Source organism: Leptonychotes weddellii, chromosome 14, assembly GCF_054177405.1.
Source record: "Leptonychotes weddellii isolate Sample4059 chromosome 14, ASM5417740v2, whole genome shotgun sequence".
NCBI lineage: Eukaryota > Metazoa > Chordata > Mammalia > Carnivora > Phocidae > Leptonychotes > Leptonychotes weddellii.
The window spans coordinates 73,305,490-73,326,616 of NC_138382.1; the positions used below are offsets into that span (position 1 = coordinate 73,305,490).

Sequence of the window (21,127 nt, forward strand, 5' to 3'; positions counted from 1 at the left end):
TAGGGCTTGCTTGCATTAAGGGCTATGGGCCCCTAGCCCAACTCAAGATTGAAACTGGTCTGGGATGGAGATTCCTTGCCACGTATTCGTGCTGAGGTACAAGTTTTTTTGACAAAGAATTTTATTCTTATGAAGAGTTCTATGCATATGCGGCCTACAAAAGGCCAAGAACTTGAGGTGTCTTCTCTGAGCTAGTCCCATACAGGGCATCAATCTGTCACCCAGAAGGAACTTGTTACCCAAATAGCTACTACTTCACAGGTTCTGCCACCCTGGCCCACCATCTGACCACAAAGGAGCTAGCTCCCCCAAGGAAGAGGCCACATCAAAAGGTCCACTGGTTGTCAAATGATCCTTTATTGAAACATTTTCCCTTGTAGTTAACTCTGTGGGAAAGAAAAAAGAAATTTATGTCAGTAGGACAAAAAAAATCTTATAGTCCAAACCCACTACTGACCATTTCTAGAACTGTTCCAGCCCATGTCCATGAATACGTTAGCCTTCCTCCAGCTCTCACCCTGCTTTAGGCAAGTGAAACAGAAGTCACTTACAGCTGGGCATTCCACCGCACCACTGTTGATGTCATCTATGATGTCGTGAGGGTGGCGGCCGTCAACATTGCAGCCCACAGACTGGGCAGTGCCCAGGATTTCTTTAATGGTTCCTAGAATTCAGAAAAGTAGCATCAGAGGAGCTTCAGTCCCTCACGATCCTCAGATACCCATGGGGAAATACTTGGGAGTTTCACAGAAGGCAAGGAGGAATTAATCCTATTTTATGGAATGACATTCCCACTCCTCTAATCCAAGATTCCGAACTCCATTTAGTTACGTAAGCTCTTAATGCAAAGTCTCCATAGGTCCCTTCATACGCAAACACCTCCAGCCCCTAATATTCACTGATACCAAGCCATTCTGCCACCCAAATTGAAGATCTTACAGTAACTTCCCTTCAAATTGGGAAATGCTACCACACACTGAATACACCCCATATAACAAGGTGGTTCTATGTTGTCCACTTACCAGAGAGTTCTCTGGCTAAAGATCGGTGTCGCATCTGTCGGGCAATATTGACAATCTCATCAAAAGTGATATTTCCACTGTGCTTAACTGCAGAAAAGAAAAACAGCGTTTAAGCTTGGTCACCCAAGGCCAAAGCAGACCACATCATGCACTCCCTTGTCTTTATTTCCAGGCTGTTCCCATGCTTTCGGCACAGAGTCATCCACATGCAGAACAACCCTGTTTCCTAAGCTGGGGTTTACTATCAGCTCACCACTGGATTGCACCAGCCAACAGAAACTGATCGGGTGCAGTGGCGGGTGGCTGGGGCAAAATCAAGTCTTTGCTAATCTTATACAAATGAGACTATTTTAAATATGAAAAAAGACAAGTTTTGGTTACTGGGGTTAAGCTGTTCAGAGCATCATCCAGCTCAGAAGTGGCCTGATAACTGGTTATCATTATCACTTCACCCTACTGTTTCCCTCCTGCAAGCACTGAGTAGGGCCAGCCTCACGTTAGGGACTGGGGAGCCACACGACACTTCCTGGGGGTGCCTGGCTAACAGCTTATCAAATCCCTCTACTCCTCCCCCTAGGTTTCATCAAAGGGAAAACATGCTGCTAAATTATCACACTGGGTAGATGACACCACTCACAAACTACCAGGGAAAAGGCCACTCACTGTTTTTCTGCTTCTTTCTGTCTCTTGGTGGTTCCTTGAGGGCTTTGATAATCAGGGCAGAGGCAGAAGGTACCACTTCAATCTGCAGAAGAGATTCTCCATGTGAATAAGCCCCATTCCACCCTCTAAGGAAGACCATCAATACTGCAACCTGGCTCTCAAAAAACACGGGCCAGACTGGGTTTGCTGTACATTCTCGAGTTATTGTCACAATCGAAACATGTTCTAGCCTAAGAGACACAGTGATTTGCCCAATGTCACACAGGTGACAAGAGTTAGTATTAGGCCCACATCTTTGCTCTTTCTTGATCCATCCTCTCAAAAAAGCCTTCCCCACACTTAAAATTGCCCTCAGCAGCTCACGACTGGTTGCAGGTGGCAAAAACCTTCCCCCCAGGAATCCCAGAGGGTTGCGACCTCTGCCCTCCCCCTCAAACCAAGTACCTGGGCCTGTCTATTCTGAATGGTCAGTTTCACCGTAATCCTTAGGCCCTTCCAGTCACCGGTTGCCTTGGCGATGTCATCACCAACCTTTTTTGGAGACTAGAGAAAGAAAGGTGTATCATCACACTGTGCTCTGAGTTGATGTACAGTCTGCAAACCCATCCCTCTCACTTGGCTGACACCCTGGGCCAGCACACACAGCACTGTTTGAAGCACGTAACTGCACCTACCAAATCAAGGCATGGCTATCACAGTAGCAGACATCAGGGAGATGGGGCTAGAGGTGAAGTTTGTTTGGGGATGCAGGCCCAGGGTCGTAAGATGGCAAAGTCCCTCACCTACCTACCCTCCCATAAGGACCCATGCGATAACGTAGGAATTTCCAACACTGGTTACATTCAAATCACTTGGGAGAATTCTAAAGACACCAGGTGTCTGCAAGGATGGGATCTGGGCATTTACTACTTAGACTTCCTAACGACCACTAGCCTGAACAGGAAAGACGTTCAGCGGGTGCCAACTAAATGGAGAGCCAAGGAAAAGTGTAACACACTGGTTAAGCAAGCCCACGTGGGAACAATGTTTGGTTCAGGAGACCAATGTCCAAGGAATAAAGGCCTAATACTATTCAGAGAAACACAAGCTCAGTAAAAGCACAAAATGGAGAAGTGAGTAGATAGGGAGGGGGTCATCAGTGAAGCTGGTCATATTAATGAGTAGGTTATACAAGCTTCTATGTTAAGTTCACCAGGATCTTAACCCACATCCCATTTAATCCTCTCTACCGATATTTAACCCCATCAGTGATAGGCCCATTGCCCTGACTAAACAACAGGCTAAGCAGGCTGCCCAGTGTCACTAAGCTACTCTTCTAAACCTTCACACAAGACCTCCAGCCCACGCCTCATGTACACTTAAGCCCGCAGTTAAGATCTTGACCCTGGAGAGTGAAAGTCACAGCTTCAAAGTAGCACGTTCCAATCTCGTATAAGACCTTGTTATGGGAGCCCTTCCAGTTCAGAGGCTCGAGGTGCAGCAGGGGTTGCCAATCCGTCAACGTGGAAGGCACCTCAGATCCAGTCTCGTTTGCACAAACCAATGCAAGCTAAGAAACCGCCCTCCACGAGGATGACTTACCAGACCCAGCGGGCCGATCTTCGGGGCCAGGGCAGAAGTGGCACCGACTTCGCCACCGGTGCACCTCAGGTACACTGGGAGAAAGAAAAGATCAGTGTCCCTGCGGAGGGAGCCCGGAGCCACAGCCCTCTCTCCGAATCTTTCTGGGGCTGACCACTCCACTTGTCAATTCTCGGAACAGCACCAAGAGCCTCAGCTGGGAGCGAAGAAAGCCACCCAACCGCAGCGGGCGAGCCGCCTCCCCCGACGTGGACCGCTCCAAGGGCCACGTGGGACAGCAGCCTTCGGCTCAGCTACGGCTACCGAGGCCTGCACCGGGCCGGCGTGGAGACAGCCCGGCCACCGGCCAACCCAGTGCAAGGGGGACGCGCCCGGGCACAAACCTTACCCTAAGGCGTGCGGGCTGCAAAGCCACCACAGGTCGTCCGGTCCTCCCTCCCCATTTACACGTGGGGAAGCTGAGGCCCAGAATGAGTCAGAGACTCGGCCAGGACCTCACAGCGCCCTGATCGCTGCACTGCGAAGGCCTCTAGCAGGCAGCAACTTAAAAAAGCCCGGCGTGGGAAAGGCAACGGCGGCTGGGCCGGAGGCCCGACGGGCTGCGGGGAGGAGGGATGCTCCGCTCCATCTCGCAGCCCCAGCCACATCTAAAGCACGCACCGACTTTGATCTCGTTGGGGTCGAACTTAGGCGGCATGGCGGAGGTGGCTGGTGTCGGATGAACCCGGATTCGGGACGACCGAAGAAAGTTGCACCTTTGCCGCCCCGAGCCGAAAGCCAAAAGACCGGAAGGTCTTCTGACTGCGCCGGATATAGGCAGGAAAGCGCGATTCTCGCGAGAACCGTCGGCTCCGCCCAGCCTCCCAGCGACGCCCTTGCCGCCGTGTTACTTGTGGGCAGGTGCCCGAGGTTGACGCCGGCTCCGCGGTGAGTTGTAACTAGGGGTTCAGAAGGGGGGGGTTCGGGGAGGTTCGCCTGGGGGGGGGCGGTAGACAAGAGAGGGCTGCCCCAGGGCCCCGCTGTTCTCTGTTCTTCCTTATCGTGAGGGTCACCCTTTGGTCCCGGTCGCAAAGCCCCGCCCCTCCCCTAAGGGGTCCGCATCCCCATTCCGAGACCGTAGGGCCATGGCGACCCCCGGTCCCCTTTTAGCTCCTTCGTGATATGTGCATTTTGGTTATCGAAACAATTTTATTCAGGTCTAAATTTGGTCCAACTCTTAATTCCAAGATTCTGTGGTTCTCAGTCTTAGACTTCGTCATCCTGGTCTGCATGACTTTCTGAGATTCTGAGTTTCGGTCCCCAGCTTCTGCGTTTGGAGGAGACCAGACTCCGGCTCCGCCCGGGCTCGTGCCCGGTGGTCTGCGACCCTGTGTCCATGACCAAGCCCTACGAGTGATCTGCCTGCCGTCAGGTCCACCCGTGGGAAGGAGCATCGGTGACCTGTCCACCCACAAAGCCAGGTGGGGCTCTCCCCACTCCAGCCTGGGGAGAATGGGTGTGGTTCTTCCAATGGGCTAGACGTTGGGGGAAGGAATGGATGAGGGGTGGACATCGGGGAGCAGGTTGGGAAGAGCTGATCTTATGGGAGGGATGGAGAAGGGATGATCACTGTGGGGGAGGTGGTGGGAGGGCTGGACTTTGGGGACGGGATGAGAGAGGGTTAGTCCTTGGGGAGCAGAAGAGCTTGTCATCTGGGAGGGATGGGGGAGGGCTGTTTTTAGACTATTCCCCACCCCTGCTGGCAAGTGGGGTGACAAGAGGAGCCTGAGCCAGCTCTGCAGGTTGGCAGTCTCCCCAGACTGCCCAGGCCGCTATGGGAGGAGACCTGTGATCTCTACCCCTCCCCTTGAGGAGTGGGTGTGTATCTTTTCAACTGCATCTTCCCCCTAGCTGTAGTGGGCCCTGAATAAATATTCGTCAGGTGTATAGTGCTATGTGGCTGACATTGATTGAGCAGTGATTATGTGCCAGGTAATGTGCTATGAGTTTTACATATATGAAATCACTGGATCCTCCCAGAACCAGGTATTGGTAAGATTGTTATACAGATGAGGAAACTGAGGCTCAGAGAGATTGAACAAAGGTGATATGGTTGGTGGATGGCAGATCTGGGATTCAAACCCAGTTACATTTTTTTTATTTCAATTTTTTATTTCAATTCTAGTTAGTTAACATATAATGTAATACTGGTTTCAGGAATAGAATTTAGCGATTCATTAATTACATATAACACCCAGTGCTCATCATAACAAGGGCTGTTCTTAATATCCATCACCCATTCAACCCATCCGCCACCCACCTCCCTCCATCAATCCTCAGTTTGTTTTTTATTGTTAAGAGCCTCTTATGGTTTGCCTGCCTCTTTCTTTTTTTTGCCTTCCCATATGTTCATCTGTTTTTTTTTTCTTAATTTCCACATATGAGTGAAATCATATAGTATTAGTCTTTTTCTGAGGGACTTATTTCATTTAGCATAACACTCTAGCTGTATCATTGCAAATGGCAAGATTTCATTTTTGATGGCTGAGTGAGATTCCATTGTGTATATACATACACACAACATTTTTTTTATTCATTCATCAATCAATGGACATTTGGGCTTTTTCCATAGTTTGGCTATTATTGATAATGCTATAAACATTGGGGTGCAGGTGCCCCTTCTGATCACTACCTTTGTGTCTTTGGGGTAAATACCTCGTAGTGCAATTGCTGGGTCGTAGGGTATTTCTATTTTTAATTTTTTGAGGAACTGCCATAAACCCAGTTACATTTCATCCCAAAGCCTGTGCTGTTAACCATAAGCTTTCCTGGATGATTGCTTCCTGGGCCCATTGTTATCCCTTATCAAGTGCTGATACTTGCAGGTACTGGGCAGGCAGTAAGCACCTGGCTTCTGAGTTCAGGACACTGTAATTAGTGTGTGCTAAGTTATTCGAGCATGAAGGAGTTGGGCAAACCCCACAGTATGAGGACTCGAAAGAACAGAGCTCCAAACTGGTTTTGCTACAATCCAGGCCATATAACCAGATCACTGAGCTCATGCGCCCGTTTCATCACTTTAAACCGGGCTGTGGTGAGAATCAGATGGAACAGTAGCTGTGAGGGTGGTAAGGTGTCTGAGGATTGCCTTGGAATTTTTATTCAATTAAGAGATCTCTTTGCTTATGATGTAGCTGGTGGAGTGTTTGGTTTGCCGATGCCACTCTGACAGTGTTTCAGGAACTAGAAGTGATTCATCGGTCCCGTCTGTTACACATTCTCAAAGAGCATCCTTAGAAAGACCTGCTGTGCTGGGCTCATGGCACAGATGGGTGGTTGAGATGGACGCAGACACAGCCATCAAGGGTCATACAGTCCGGCAGATCAGCTATGCGTTCTGCGGTAGTGTGCTGCCTGTCCTGGGTCCCCAGGCCCTGATTTCTCTCCTGTGCCCTAGAGTCCTGAAGATTACTCCAGGGGGGAGAAAAAAGAATGCCGCTCTTCTTCCGGAAGCGGAAACCCAGTGAAGACGCTCGGAAACGCCTGGAGTATCAGATGTGTCTGGTGAGGGAAAATGGGTTTCCTGAGTCCATCTCTGCCTCTGCCCTCATGGAATGGGGCTCCACGCTGCCCCCAGACAAGCCACGTGCTCCCTCCCTCCCATCTGCCTCCCTGACCCCCAGAGGAGATCTCTGACTCAAAGCAGACCAGTGAGGCCTCCCGTCTGGTACTTGGGAGTGCCTTCCGCTTCCCTCCCGAGGGAACTGATGACAGTTGTCATTACTTGTTCATTTGCTCTTTCGTGCTGGACCTCAAGCCCCACTGAAGCAGGGATCATTGGTGCACCTGAAAAATGGATTAGTTGAACCAGATGGTGTCTTTGGTCTCTTACAGCAACTTGATCCTGTGTTTCTTTGGCTGGTTTGTCCGCTCTGCAAGGTGTTTTGTTTGAACGCATTTTTTATTATTCTTTTTACTGTCAGGCAAAAGAAGCTGGGGCTGACGACATTCTTGACATCTCTAAATGTGAGCTCTCAGAGGTAAATCGGGGCTGGTGTTCTGGCTGTGAATTTGATCTGTCCTTTTTTCTTGGATCACATGTCTCTGAGAAAGATGTGGACTGGGGCTTTTAGAACACCAGAAACATCAGTCAAGTGAAGTGTTCTTGGATTTTATTCTCATTCAAAAGAATTGAGATGATCGGTGGCCTCAACACAGTCTATGAGAATCAAGGAGTCTAGAAAATGTACCCACAGATTTCTAGGGAACTGGAAGAATCTGGGTTTCTCCAGCTTCTGTATAGCACCAGAGATCTTTCTTTTGCCCCAATAGAGCTATTGATGGGTATGGTGTGCGGGCTGGGGATGGTGTGCGGGCTGGGGCCGGGCAGGGCAGTCTCCTGCCAGCTGATTGCAGGGGAGGGCTGACCATATCCCAGCAGCATTCCTCACCAGCCTCCCTCATCACACTCTCGGCTGCTCTGCACATGAGGATTTTGCACTTGATCACCTCCTGCCGCATCTCTCCCTCACATGTGTGCCACTCAGAAAACAAAAACCGGCAGGAGGGGAGGCACTGACTCTTCTTTCTCTTATCTTAGATTCCATTTGGAGCTTTTGCAACATGCAAAGTTCTACAGAAGAAGGTAAGGTGGATCTTCATTTTCATAGACTTGTTTATTGCATGTTTGCTTGTTTGAAATCAGGTGGGACTTTTAGGCACTGTCTTCTTGGCGTAGACATCTCCCTTTTCCCTGATTTTCACCCTTTCAGCTTGAAGTAGGTGTTTGCACAGTTGGAAGAGTTGAGTTTGGTGTCAGATGGGCCTGGGTCACATCCTGGCCTTGGCCCTCGTGAGTTGGGCAACTTCCGCCAACTCTTACATCCTTTTTTTTCATCTGTGAAATGAAGACATTCCTATTTCTAGTTCTACTCTCACAGAGGTAGCATGAGAATTAAAAGAGTGACACGTAGGGAGGGAGGGAGGTGGAGACTGGAATGCACCGGGTATGACGCCTGCCGCAGTAAACACGGGGTGACCTTGTTGTTCATAACAATGAAAGCTGTACTTACTTCGTTCTGGTCACCCGGCAGAGAGAGTAAGAATGGAATGAATGATTTTTCGGAAAGGCATCGCGGCTTTGCATGTAGACAACTAGGAGCATTCTAAATGAATTATCTAATGAAGGGAGGTAAAAAATGTTCCATAGAAACAGCCTAGTGAGCTCCTTGACACTAGAAGTTTCTATGTGGGGGTCGATGCTATACAAATAGCAACAGATGACACGGATTGAGCACCGGACCCCAGGCCAGCCCTGGGCTCAGTGCTTTTTGTCTGTTATTTTGTTAATCGTACAGGCAGCCCTCAGAGGCAGGTACTTTATTATTCTCTGTTCCCCACATGACGATGCTGACGCTGGGGGAGGTTACAATCAGGACAGCTGCATGGGGACCCTTCTCAGGATGGGAGGTAGCATTAGGCCTCGAAGATCCCTTCCACCCTTGAAATTACAGGCTTTCAGGTCATCTGATTCCCCATTTGGAGGTTCCACGATTCTGAGCCACGTCCCCCATTGCAGTGTCTGGGAAAGCAGGGAAGAGCGGGCATGCAGGGTCTGCAGTGCATCCTACACCAGGCTGGCTGCCGTGCTTGCTGCTCTCCCTCCGGCTGACACACCACACGTCTTTCCCACACAGGTGTTGGTTGTCCACACGAATCACCTCACCTCCCTGCTCCCTAAATCCTGCAGCCTCCTGAGTCTCATAACCATCAAGGTACTGGGGCCCTTCTCCCAGGGCTCAGGGACTCTGCCTGGTGTACCACGTGACAGCCAAGCTCCCTTTGTTAAAGTTAATGCTACACGAGCCTAACTTAATAGTCAGGCTGGGGTTGGATTAGCACAGTTTATGGGGCACCTGAGTGCTGTGCATGGGGTGGGGTTGCAGAGATAACCAGCCACAGGCCCTGCCTTCAGGGGAACTTGCCCAACAGGTAGAAAGGCAAAGCAGAAAACTCAGAGCAGGTGAACTCAGAGTGTGGAGACTGACGGGCCCAAACAAGAAGGCCCCGGAGGGACGCCGGGCATCATGCGGTCGGTGTGGGGCTGACTTCCTCCTGACAGCCTCTCGGGGACAGGGCCTGGGACATATTCACAGTACATGTGGCCTGTGGCCTCGGGATTATTCCACGTGAACATGAGCTGACCGTGGGCGCACGCCATAGAAAAAAATGGCAGCATCAGGCATCAGAGTGGCTTTCGTGGTTAACTCTGGTTTGTAGGAGTTGGGGTGGTTTTTACTTCTCTTTATTATTCTAGCCCAACACTTGTTATTTTTGTAGTAAAACAAATAACATTTTATACATCTTTTAAATATGTATTTTATACTTGTGCATGTTTCTATTTCATATATATGTAAATGGAACATATTTATGTACCCGTATATATGATCTATGCCTTGTTTGCTCATTTGTATTGCTAAAAAAATTAGCAAATACAATTAAGCAAAGGAGGAAAAATGTCATCTCACACTCCAGAGAACCACCGTCAGTATATTATTGCATATTTGATAGTCTTTTTCTACGTAAATGTGCTTATACTCTGAGGGTTTTCCTTTTTAACATAAATACTTAGGCATACAGTTTCATAGCATACTGTTTTCACTCAACAGCTAAAAATAAATATTTGATAAAGAAAAAGGAAGAAATGGTTTTGAAAAAGGAGCTGAGATGGAATGATCCCGTAGTTGGAGAGGGAGGGGCTGGTGTTGTTTCAACACCAGAGGCAGGAAGGGGCCCCGGTATCTTCTCACCTCCCCAGAGCCAGAGGTCTGCGGGCTTTCTCAGTTGGTGACTGTGACCCCTAACCTTGTCTTCCTCCTGCAGGTTCTGGATCTTCACGATAATCAGCTGTCAGCTCTTCCTGACGACATAGGGCAGCTGACTGCCCTCCAGGTATGGCTGCAGGACACACAACACCTGCCTCTGACGGCAAGTGAGAAACTGCACGAGCCTGGAGAGTTCTGGTGGGGCTCTGGCCACGGCCGCCCTGGGCACCGGCGCCCTCTGCCCCTTTCCCGTCAGGAAGCTCGGTGATGCCCTGGCCATGGGAGTCTGAGCTGTGGGAATCTCCATGCCATATTTTTGGCTTGTGCTTTTGGGATTTCATCGTGAGCTTCCACAAGGAGGAAGCAGGAAATGATGAATTCAGCACTCTGACTCATCGTCCCACTTCGGATCAGTCGTGGGCCCCCCGCATGCCCACAAGGGCATGAAGGAACTGAGCGTTTCCCTCCTATTATCTACTGATTTCCTGCAGCCTCCCTGTCAGGCAGGTGCTAGCATTAGCCCCATTTTACAGAGGAAGAAGCGGCTTTCCTTCACACTTACATTAAAACACATTCTCTTCACTGTGCCCCTTCAGACCCTGTACGATGGGCCCACCTGCCGTCCCGCCTCCTCTCCTGTCCCCTTCGCTCCCGGCAGTCAGCTCCTTCTGGCCTTCCTGCCCTACTGCGCAGGGCCTCTCCGTGCGGACCTCAGCTCTCCCTTCTGCCTGAGCGGCTCATCCTCTGTCAGCCCAAATGTCCCTGAGAACCCTCCCAACCTCCCTGTCAAAGTAGATCCACCTTCTGGGCCTCTGTCTCAGCCCCAGCTTGTTTCCTTGGGAGCACTAATGGCCGTGCGTAGTTCCTAATGAAGGGTTTACTGATTTGACGGAGACGTAGTCCTCGGAGGGCTGCACCCCCACCTCACACGCTGCCTCCAACGTGGAGGAGACCAAGAAATGATGGGAATGAACAACCCTACGATGTGGGTGATGTTGCATTTTACAGGTGAGAAAGTTGAGGTCCAGAGGGATGCCTGTCACGTGCCCAAGGGCACACAGAACATGTGGCAGGATAGTAGGAATTGTCACCACTTAGGAAGCCACAGTGAATACCTGGGTGTAGGATCTTTGGGGACTTTTTTTAACGTGTATATTTTTATAGAATTGTTGCATTCATTGATTTGTAACTTTTGGATACCTGACAGTAACTCCTAACCATCTTTTGGTTCATCAAATATTCATCTGCCACGTTATTTTTAATGACTCCTTAGCTTTCCATCACATCAATGTTTAATGAGTACTTAGCATGCCATCCTGTTGGCCTTGCTCCCCTCACAGTGCCACATCCAGGAGGGAGCACGGTCTGCGGAATCCAGCAGACCTGCCATCCTGTCTGGGCACCACCAGCTGCCAGCCTTGAGACCTTGGGCATATCCCGCTGCCTTTATGCAGCTCAGCTTCCTTCCCCCAGCACTGGGATTCCTAGAGCCCTGTCATAGGCTGCCTCCCCCAGGTCCCTGAACCTGCTCATCCCCTTCTTCCTCCTTGCTTGATTGTGGGACCATCATGGGGCATTCTGTGGTCTCCATAAATGGTGGAATCTCAGCAAGAACCGGCTCCAGGTCTGGCTCTGCTCTCTCGGGCACGTGACTTCACCACTCTGAGCCCGAGGGATCATAACCATCGGTGCCTTCCTCGCAGGGCTGTCAGGGGGAGTTAAAGTGTGTGCGGCACCCAGATGCTGCCTGGCTTGAAGCAGGGCTAGACCCGATTCTCTGTGTCTGGGTTCTCGTGTCATTTTCCCCTTTCTCTTAGGTATTGAATGTGGAAAGGAATCAACTGACGTATCTCCCACGTTCCATTGGGAACCTGATCCAGCTCCAGACCCTCAACGTGAAAGGTAGGGGCCAGAACGCCCTGTCCATGTGACTTCGGTCGGCTTTGGGCTGTTTCGGCCAGCATCCACAGAGTGCTCCTCCTGGGAACCACTGAGCAGGAGGGCAGCCAGTCCTGGAGCGTCCCTATAAAATGGACTGACCCCCTTCTGGGGGGGGTTGGTGTCTGTCTCCATGGTAATGAGAGACAGGGTGTCTGGAGAGTTCCTGTGACTCTTTAGGGCCTTACAGAGAGGAGGCTAGCCAGTTCTGACAGCCAGGCTCCCGGACTCGGGCCCCCATATCTGTAGTAATGCGGCACGGTCGGAGTGGCAGCCTAGCTGGGGGAGAGCGTCCAGGAGCCACGGTACAGGTTCTGACAGCGAGCGCTTCACCCTCGGGGAGGAGCGCTTCCTCAGTTGGCGATGCAGCGAGCCTCCCAAGTCCATCGGGCAGGGACGGGGAGGGGTGCCCCCCACTTGACAGGGGAAGAAAAGAGGCTGGGAGCCGTGACTTGCTCAAGACCACCCAGTGTGATAGTTACAGAGCCCAGAGTCACATGCAGGGTGCTTGCCTCCCATACCCCCAGCTCCCTCGTGTCCTCTGGTTGTCCTTAAGCACTTTCTGCACAAAATGCCTTAATTTACTCATTGGTAACATCTAAATGATGGTAAAAATAATGATACCGTGTTTATCGATCACTTACGGTGTGACAGGCACTGTGCTGAAGGCTAAGGGCTTCATATGCATAGTTTCGTGGAATCCTTTGATGCTCCTATGAGCCCAAACAGTATCATTATCCCCATTTTACATGAGAAAACTGGCCCAAAGAGGTAAAGTCCATTTTCCAAAGTCACCCAGCTAGTAAGTGGTGGAGTAAGAACTTGAACCCAGGCCACTGAAACTGGATCCCTGTGCCCTTCCTCACGGAGCCTCAGGTCTCAGGACCTGGCGCACACCCCGGGATCAGAGTGAGGCACCCACGTGCCCCCAGGTCCTGGCGGCGTCAGGCAGGAAGCTGGTGGAGGGGCTTTGGGAAGTTGAGCTGTGCCATTGGGATCTCTCCAGATAACAAGCTGAAGGAGCTTCCAGACACCCTGGGGGAACTTCGAAGCTTACGTACTCTCGACATCAGCGAGAACGAGATGCAGAGGTTACCACAGCTACTCGCGCATGTTCGAGCCCTGGAAGTAAGTGCGGAACCATTCTTGCCTGGGGTTCGCCCTGGCCCACCCACCCCCCTTCCATGTTCCTGAGTGCCTGCGCTCGTCAGGAAGTGCTGGGCTCGGTCGTTAGCTCACAGAGAGGGCGATGTCGAGCAGTTGTCATTACGTGACTTCTGCTGCCGTGACAGTGACAGAAATACACACTCCTGGAGTGAAGACAGAACGCTGAATCCTGGTAGGGTCGACACTCTGTGAAAGATGTGTTTGAGCCGGACCTGGAGAGAGGAACTCGTTTCGGAGAAGTAGACACGGGTAACGGAGCATTCAGGTGCAGGGGACAGTACAGAGAACGCAGGAGGTGCACAGCACAGGAGGTGTTAAGGGAGGAATGGGGGATCTGGTGTGGTTGGCAGTTGCTGTGTCTTGGAGGGTCCAGAGCGCGAAGAGCCCAGAGCTCTGTGACGGGGAGAGCAGCCTCACTTGGAGGTGTGGAAGTTGAGCATCAGAACAGGGAGGGGGGACAAGCCCTTCCTGGGTCACTGTATTGGTTTGCCAGGGTGGCTTGAACAAGAGATTTATTTTCTCACGGCTCTGGAGGCTGGAAGTCCAAGGGAAGGGTTGGTTGCTTCTGAGGCCTCTCTCCGGGGCTTGTAGATGGCTCTCTTCTCCCTGTGTCCTCACGTCATCTTCCCTCTCAATGGGCCTGTGTCCAAATCTCCTCTTCTGATAAGAATACCAGACATACTGGATTAGGGCCCAGCCTGGTGACTTCATTTTGAACTTGTTTACTTCTTTAAAGACCTTACATCCAAATGCAGTGGCATCTGAGGTAACAGGGGATTAGGACTTCATATATATGTTTTTGGGGGTCACACAATTCAGGCCTTAACAGACACTGACACAAGGCAGCTTGCTCAGGGAAGGTGGGGGCCCTTACGGTTGTGATGACAAGACAGGCCACATTTATCTGGTGCTTACAAGGCTAGGTGCTTAATCTACATCAGTTCCCTGAATCCTCAAGAATATCCTGCAAGCCAGATACCGCTGTGCCCCTTTGCAGGTGAAGCAGCGAGGCCATGGGCAGTTTAAGGAGCTTGCCCAGGGGCCACACAGCAGTGATAGCAGAGATGGGGTTGAAAACCAGGCAGTGTGCTCTTCACCTCTGTGCACCTCAGCCTCTGGAACAGGGACTTACCTCTCCACGATGACACATAGTCTGGCCAACATCCCAGAACCCTCTGATGAGCCATCGGTGAATTACCTCTCAGTCCAGACTGCTGATTATCAGCATCTTTATCAGAAGTGGGTGGGTGAGCATGTAGACCGCAAAGGAAGGGGGCTGACCCCAGGGGCTGGTCCCTCCCGCTGTGGCAGCCAGCCTGAGAATGGACAGGATGGTCAGCCCCTCTCCCTAGGCAGGCTGGAGAGACAGTGCTGTCCAACAGAACTTTCTGCAGTGATGGAAATGTCCAGTGACTGTGCTGTCCCAAGTCGATAGCCACTAGCCACGTGTGGCCCTCAAGCACTGGAGTGTGACTAGTATGACCAAGGAAGTACATGTTGACTTGTACATTTTTTTTTTAAGATTTATTTATTTACTGGGGAGAGAGAGAGCACACACATGCAAGCAGGGGGAGGGACGGAGGGAGAGGGAGAGAAGCAGACTCCCCGCCGAGCGCAGAGCCCCATGTAGGGCTCGATCTCACGACCCTGAGATCATGACCCGAGCTGAAATTGAGAGACACTTAACTGACTGAGCCACCCAGACTCCCCATGTGCTTAGTGGCCACTGTACCTGAGCGCACAGCTCACAGCGACGCTGATTCTGAAGCCCTCGTACGTCAGCTAGTGGGAGCTCTGGGAGTGCTGTACTTTACATCCATTCTTTAAAAAAAAGCTTTTGAGCTTCTTGGTGGCACCTTGGACAAACCCTTTTTCAGGATGAGACCATAAGTGACCATTCTCGATTAAGGCCAAGGTCTTTCTCACGTTTTATCTATTGCCCATCAAACAGCCCTGCCGCTGGGTGCTATCGTGCCCGTTGAACTCGGAGGGAGCCGAGCCGAGCCTCAGGGAAGTCAGCTGCCCTGTTCAAGGGCACACAGCTGGGACAGGACGAGCTGGGGTCTGACCGCATGCATCGCTGTCCAGTTGCTGCTCCCGCCGATAACAGGGACACCCGCATCTGTGTGTCCCGCGGCCCACAGCCGCGGCCACCTGTGGCTGGTGCCACTGAGGGACTGAGCTTTAAATTCGCTTTCATTTTAGTCAGTTACAACGTAAACCGACATGGCCAGGCGTGGCTCGTGGCCACCAAACCAGGTGGTGCAGCCCCAGCACCCAACTTCCCTGTTGGTGATCAGTATTACCCATGTGGGTGAATTTTCTTTAGGTTCGGCCTCCCAGGATGGGGTTTTCTGCTCTCGGGCCCCTCAACCTCACGCAGTTGGTTCCTGTGCTCCAGGGCAGGCTCCCCCTGCAGTGCGTGTCCCCGGGTGGAAGGGCTGTGCTCGCCAGGCCTGGGGGGCGTCTGAGCTGCTTTCCCCACTCGGCCACTTCCGGCCTGGTCCCTCAGGCCTTCCCCTGGGGCGGGCCTGTCTGTCCCAGGCAGAGAGGATATGGGCTCCTGAAAGGGGCTTTAGATAACTCGTGCCAAGTCCAGGAGGCCTCTGGGAAGAAGAGGATAGCAGGAGGGCTTGATTCAACAAACAAGAACAACGGGAAACCTCACGGTAGGGCTGTGGACAGCTTTGTGGGCATTTGTGTGAACCAGGTCCCTGCTTCCTGGGCCTCATAAACCCAGAAGCAGGTGCATGTGTGCCCGTATAAACATTGGGTTTTTTCTTACTTAAAAAATCACATTGTTAAAAAATTCCAATTTCGTGTAGAAAGTACCCCAGGATCTCCCCTTTAGAGGAAACCATTTTGAGTTTGATATATATTCCTCCACACGTTTTTTTATAAATATACTAATGTGAGAGAATAGGAGTATTTCTTTTAACAAACACGGAATCTTATGCTGTACGTTGTCCTCCAATTTCCTTTTTTCCCACTTATTTAAGTTTTTATCCAAAACCGTGAATCACGTGCTGGCTGCACACCAGACACCATTTTAGGTGCTGGGAACGCAGCAGGAACAAGACAGGTAAGCTGCCCCTGCTCAGCAGAGGACACGGTGAACACAGCTTCGTAACTAAACCAGGTGCTTTGGGATTGTGTTGACAACATGTATAAAGAGGTTCCCCTTGTGTCTACAGACTCTGAGCCTCGACGCCTCGTCCATGGTTTACCCCCCGCAGGAAGTGTGCAGTGCCGGCACCCGGGCCATTCAGCAGTTCCTCTGCAAAGGTAAAGCCAGGCAGCCTGCCTCCTTCGCTCAGCGAAGAAGCACGGTCCCAGCAACCGCCCTGCGCCAGCCCAGACTTGGGGGACAGCAGAGACCGGGGGGACCACAGTTCCCGCCTGCTCGGAGCTCTCCAGATCTGGCAGGAGACACAAGCAAAGCAGATGGTCACAGGAAATCGAGTTACTGGTTAGGTTGGGGCATCAGGGAAGGTCCGAGAAAGTGGCTTGGCTGAAACCTGAGGGCGTTTAGGACTTAGGAAGGAGAGAAGGCCATTGCTGGTGGGAGGAGAAGCATGTTGAAGGGCCTAGAAGGGTAGGGCAGTGGGAAGCGTGTGGCAGAGGGGGCTGGGGAGGCCCTTGGGGCCTGGTGTGTTGCACAGGACAGGGCTCACTCCACCTGCAGGGAGAAGGGCCTGGAGAAAGCAAGTGTGGAGGCCAGGGACCAGTTAGGAGGTCATTGGGGTCATCCAGGACCGAGGCCACGGTGGACTGGACTTGGAGAAGTGACAGTGCAGCTAAAACCCAGGGCCACCATTGGTCCAGGTGCCCAGAGGGGAGGGCAGAGTACCTGGCCACCTCCCGTCTGGCAGATGGTCTTAATTAGGGGCTCCTGTCACCTGGGGAACTTGTAGAACACGGCCAAGACTCATACAGCTGTGGGTGACAGATGTCATGGCAAAGCAACAAGAAAGGAAAGCGAAGTCTTCCATACGTGATTCCAGATCAACTGGATATTCATGTGGGGAAAAAGAACCTTAATTTCTTCCTTCAACAGGCAGCACCAACCATAGAGTGTTGATAAATTACATTTCACTAACATCAGAAAGACACCATTTAGGGAAAGAGGGCAAGCCATGAAGTTGGAAAGGATCTGTCCATATGAATATATGTCGGAAGCCAAGTACAGAAATACTCACGGCAGCACTGTTCATAATAGCCCAAACCGCACACAACCCAAATGCCCGTCGGTGGTGGAACGGGTCAGTACGCTGTCTCAGACTCACACGTGAATACGATACAGCAGTCAAAAGGAACAAAAAAAGCAGTCTTACTGCTACGGCCACGGTGAACCTCGCAGACACTTTTATCAGCACACGAGCACTGACCCCAAACCGAGTCCTGTTCATAAGGGTGATTTCACTCTTAAACATTCACCAAGCTATACGTGAAGAGTTTTTGCTCTTTTCTGTATGTATGTGATACTTCAGTTAAAAAAAAAAGTTACACATCCCACAACGGCTCCTCAGGCCACACACCTACCAAATTAGTCTTCGAGCAACAGGTGACTCCGATGTGTACCCCAGCCAATAGCCGAGCTAGACAAATTCTTCGAGTATAATTAACATAGTGTTACATTAGCTTCAGGTGTACCACATGAGGACTTAATTCTGTACGTGACTCAGTGCTCATCTTGTTTAAGCCATTAAAGGAATTGAATTTTGAGGTTCATAACTTGAAGTTCAAAGACTTGGTCTTGTTTGGACACAGCTGGCACCAGAGCTTCAGTCTCTCTCTGTTTCTCTGTCTCGTGCTCTCCAGCTCTTTCCCATGCTTTTCCCTGCATGACCTTCATTTCTCAGAAAGGAACCTTCATTGCAGGGACAAAGAAAGTCATGAGCAACTCAAGCACTGCATTCAACCTTTGGCACCAGCTAAAAGTCTAAGGCTGATTCTCCCTGTGCTTCTAAATCCCCTTCTCCTGTGCCACCCATCCCCCCACCCAAACCCTTTATCTTCCTTAAAAAGATTTTTCAATTATGCGATTTCTAGGTATAGAGAAGACAAAGAATAAGGCAGTGAACATGTGTAGGCTTGCTCTGCAGCTTAAGAAGTAATTCTTCAATTTGTTTACACGGTGTAGTATGTATAAATATGTACATAAATTTGGGGGGTTTGCTCTCTGAAAAACATCTTTTAAAATCCACAAAAGATAGTGCACTATTGTGATTCTGAGCCCTGCTTTTCTCACTCAAAAATAGGCCTTGGGCCTTTTCCTATCTCATGACGGATGCATCTGTCTTGTTTTAAAGTTCTATCTAGTATGTCACGTGTTGGAGCCCCGCAGCTTATGTAGCCTTCCTCTTATAGTGAACGTGAGCTTATTTCCAGTCTTCCACTGTTGTAAGCACGTTAACCCAGCCCTCTCTGGCACCGTGGGCGTATTCCTCCAGGGCAGGCCACAGTGGGGCTGGCAGGCGAAAGGGGCCAAGCGCTGTGCGCTGCAGCAGTTTAGGTTCCTGTGAGTAGCTTCTGAGAGGACCCTTTTCTCCTTCCCACAAATAACACTTGGTGTGTCATCTTTAAAGTTCTTCTTAGTTTTTTTATTCCGGTGGATAAAAGCAGCCTACTATTATTGTAATGTCATGTCCTTGGTTTTTTGAATATTTTTTCATACGCCTACTGGCCATTTTTAGTATTTCTTTTCCTGTTTATATTTTTAAAAGACAGCTTTGACCATATTAAAATCTAAAAGTTCTTTACCTCAAAAGGATCCCATCATTAAAGTTAAAAAGGTTACCATCTAGGGGCGCCTGGGTGGCTCAGTCGTTAAGCGTCTGCCTTCGGCTCAGGTCATAATCCCGGGGTCCTGGGATCGAGCCCCGCATCGGGCTCCCTGCTCGGCAGGGAGTCTGCTTCTCCCTCTCCCACTCCCCCTGCTTGTGTTCCCTCTCTCGCTGTGTCTCTGTCAAATAAATAAATAAATAATCCTTAAAAAAAAAAAAGGTTACCATTTAGAAGAAGAAGTACATTATAGGCCCAAGGTTATTAGCTACAGTATATAAAGAGCACCTATAAATCTACAAGAATAAGGCAAGCAACCCACTCAAAAATGGGTAAAGAGTATGAACCCTGTCAAGTTATATAGGAGACCCTGTCAAGTTATATAGGAGATTATGCAGGGCCTGAGAAGGTGAGTGTCTTGTCCAAGGTCTCATACACATAGGAGATTACGGACCCAGGCTTCTTCACTAATATCCAGGCTTTTCTCACCATCTCATTCTCACGTGGATGGTGAGGCAGCTGGCCAGCATATCTATTCACTCAGCTGACACTTATTGAGTGCTTGCCATATTCTAGGCCCTGGCATTAGGACTAGTGAGCAAGATGGAGGGCCCGGTTCAGTCCAGGGCAGGGGAGCAGTGGACCAGGCAGATAGGACAGGACGCTGGGGAGGAAGTCAGAGGTTGCAGGAGCTGACGTTTCTGTCCCCTCCCTCCTGGTCAGCTTGTGTCCTCTCTTGCAGAGTCGGGGCTGGAATACTACCCTCCTTCTCAGTACTTGCTGCCGGTCCTGGAGCAGGACAGAGCCAACACCTCCCGGAACAGCCCTGATGGACCCACGGACAGATTCTCCCGGGAGGAGGTAGAGTGGCAGGTAAGGCGTACCTGCCTGCTGACAGGAGGGGGGGGGGGCGGGGCGCACCCAGGGGGCCCTGGGCACTTGGGGGATGGTCAGAGCTGGAGGCCCTGGATTCCCCCACCAAACTAGAATTCACCTCCATCCGGACCAGTGTGCTGAGATGCTCTCACAAAGCCTGTGCCCCCTCACCCCACCACCTCACCAAACATGCACCAGGCTCCTCTCTGCTCCCTGAACCCCTCGGGACCTTTGAACTTGCAGTCCCCCCCGCAATCTGGAATTCTCCTTGCTCCTCTCTCGCTAACTCCACCTCATCCTTCAGTTGTGTCTGAATCCCACGTCCTCTGAAAAGTCTCCCCGCCACATCAGCCCGGGTCAGGTCTCCTGCTCTATGTTCTCCGGGTGCCCCACGTTTCCTTGGGAGCACTTATCACGGCTCTAAGTGAAGAATTACATGGGAGATGATTTGTTTAATGTCTGTCTCCCCTGCTGGATGGAGCTTGGGGAGCTTGGGGATCGTGTCTGTATTGTTCCTTGTTGTCTCTCAGCAAGTACTTCGTGCCTCGGTGCCCCTTGCTGTACAGGACTCCTGTCATGCTCTCCTCTCTGTGAGCAGTCAGGGAGGCACACGTGTCAGGACAGCAAGGGGCTGCCCCCCCCCACCCCCCGGTCCCAGGGAGCGAGCTGGCCCAGGACGGGCATAGAGGAAGCTTGGTCAGAGTTGGCCGCATCAGCCAGGGGCACCTGACAGTGGAGGCAGTCAGAAGCCACCTCTGTCCCCCCCCTGCGCTCCCACAGGGGGCCCAGAGCCCGGGGCCTCTGATGGCAGGCGGGGGGGTGGGGACCAGCTGCCAAGGGTTTGACTTCTTACCTTCCAAGGACTTTTTATTCCTCTCTGGTTCCCTGGTGCCCCCCTTCCCTGTTTGACAGTGCCACCATGTAGGCCTTCGTAGTTTTGTCTTTCTCTTGGCAGCTCAGTGAGAACTAGAGAGGGGGAAGATCTCGATCCAGGAAAATCATGTCCATTTATACTCTCAGGAAGTATTTGCAACAAACATTTCTGATGCAGGATTAGCAGACTGAACATATAAAGAGCTCTTTCAAAGCAGTAAGAAGCAGAAAACCATCCCAAGAGGGAAAAAAAAAAAAAGCCAAAGATCTATCAACAGGTACTTTACAGAATAAACCGGTACAGATGAGGGGCACCTGGCTGGCTCAGTTGGTAGAGCACCTAACTCTTGATTTCAGGGTCATGAGCTCAAGCCCTACGTTGGGCATAGAGCGTACTTAAAAACTAACCAAAAAACAGTA

The 21,127-nt window shown here is 51.0% G+C and overlaps 2 protein-coding genes and 1 non-coding gene across 9 annotated transcripts in view; 1 reads left to right on the forward strand and 2 right to left on the reverse strand.

The window, feature by feature from the left end:
- Positions 1-335: 335 nt before the first annotated feature.
- On the reverse strand, positions 336-4,061 carry RPL12 (ribosomal protein L12). The gene is made up of 7 exons (XM_006737141.2): positions 3,927-4,061; positions 3,267-3,340; positions 2,130-2,228; positions 1,686-1,767; positions 1,023-1,109; positions 552-664; positions 336-386 (listed from the first exon to the last, which is right to left on the reverse strand). Exons 1-7 carry the CDS (start codon positions 3,961-3,963, stop codon positions 381-383), a joined length of 498 nt encoding a protein of 165 aa, XP_006737204.1. The 5' UTR covers positions 3,964-4,061; the 3' UTR covers positions 336-380.
- Positions 1,194-1,322, reverse strand: LOC115942301 (small nucleolar RNA SNORA65). Its single transcript, XR_004076903.1, has one exon. It is a non-coding gene; the product is annotated as a small nucleolar RNA SNORA65 (small nucleolar RNA).
- Positions 4,059-21,127, forward strand: part of LRSAM1 (leucine rich repeat and sterile alpha motif containing 1) — a 38,721-nt gene continuing 21,652 nt past the window's right edge. For 3 of the 7 annotated variants that reach the window (XM_081803640.1, XM_081803642.1, XM_081803645.1), the window contains exons 1-11: positions 4,059-4,193; positions 4,570-4,726; positions 6,703-6,809; positions 7,229-7,285; positions 7,846-7,890; positions 8,942-9,019; positions 10,128-10,196; positions 11,887-11,971; positions 13,014-13,135; positions 16,369-16,459; positions 19,701-19,831. In XM_081803640.1, coding sequence (XP_081659766.1) covers positions 6,738-6,809; positions 7,229-7,285; positions 7,846-7,890; positions 8,942-9,019; positions 10,128-10,196; positions 11,887-11,971; positions 13,014-13,135; positions 16,369-16,459; positions 19,701-19,831 — 750 coding nt within the window. In that variant the 5' untranslated portion in view covers positions 4,059-4,193; positions 4,570-4,726; positions 6,703-6,737. Of the gene's footprint in view, positions 4,194-4,569; positions 4,727-6,702; positions 6,810-7,228; positions 7,286-7,845; positions 7,891-8,941; positions 9,020-10,127; positions 10,197-10,228; positions 10,861-11,886; positions 11,972-13,013; positions 13,136-16,368; positions 16,460-19,700; positions 19,832-21,127 lie in introns of those variants that run through there. The other 4 variants (XM_081803644.1, XM_081803643.1, XM_081803639.1 and 1 more) reach the window with 4 other exon arrangements.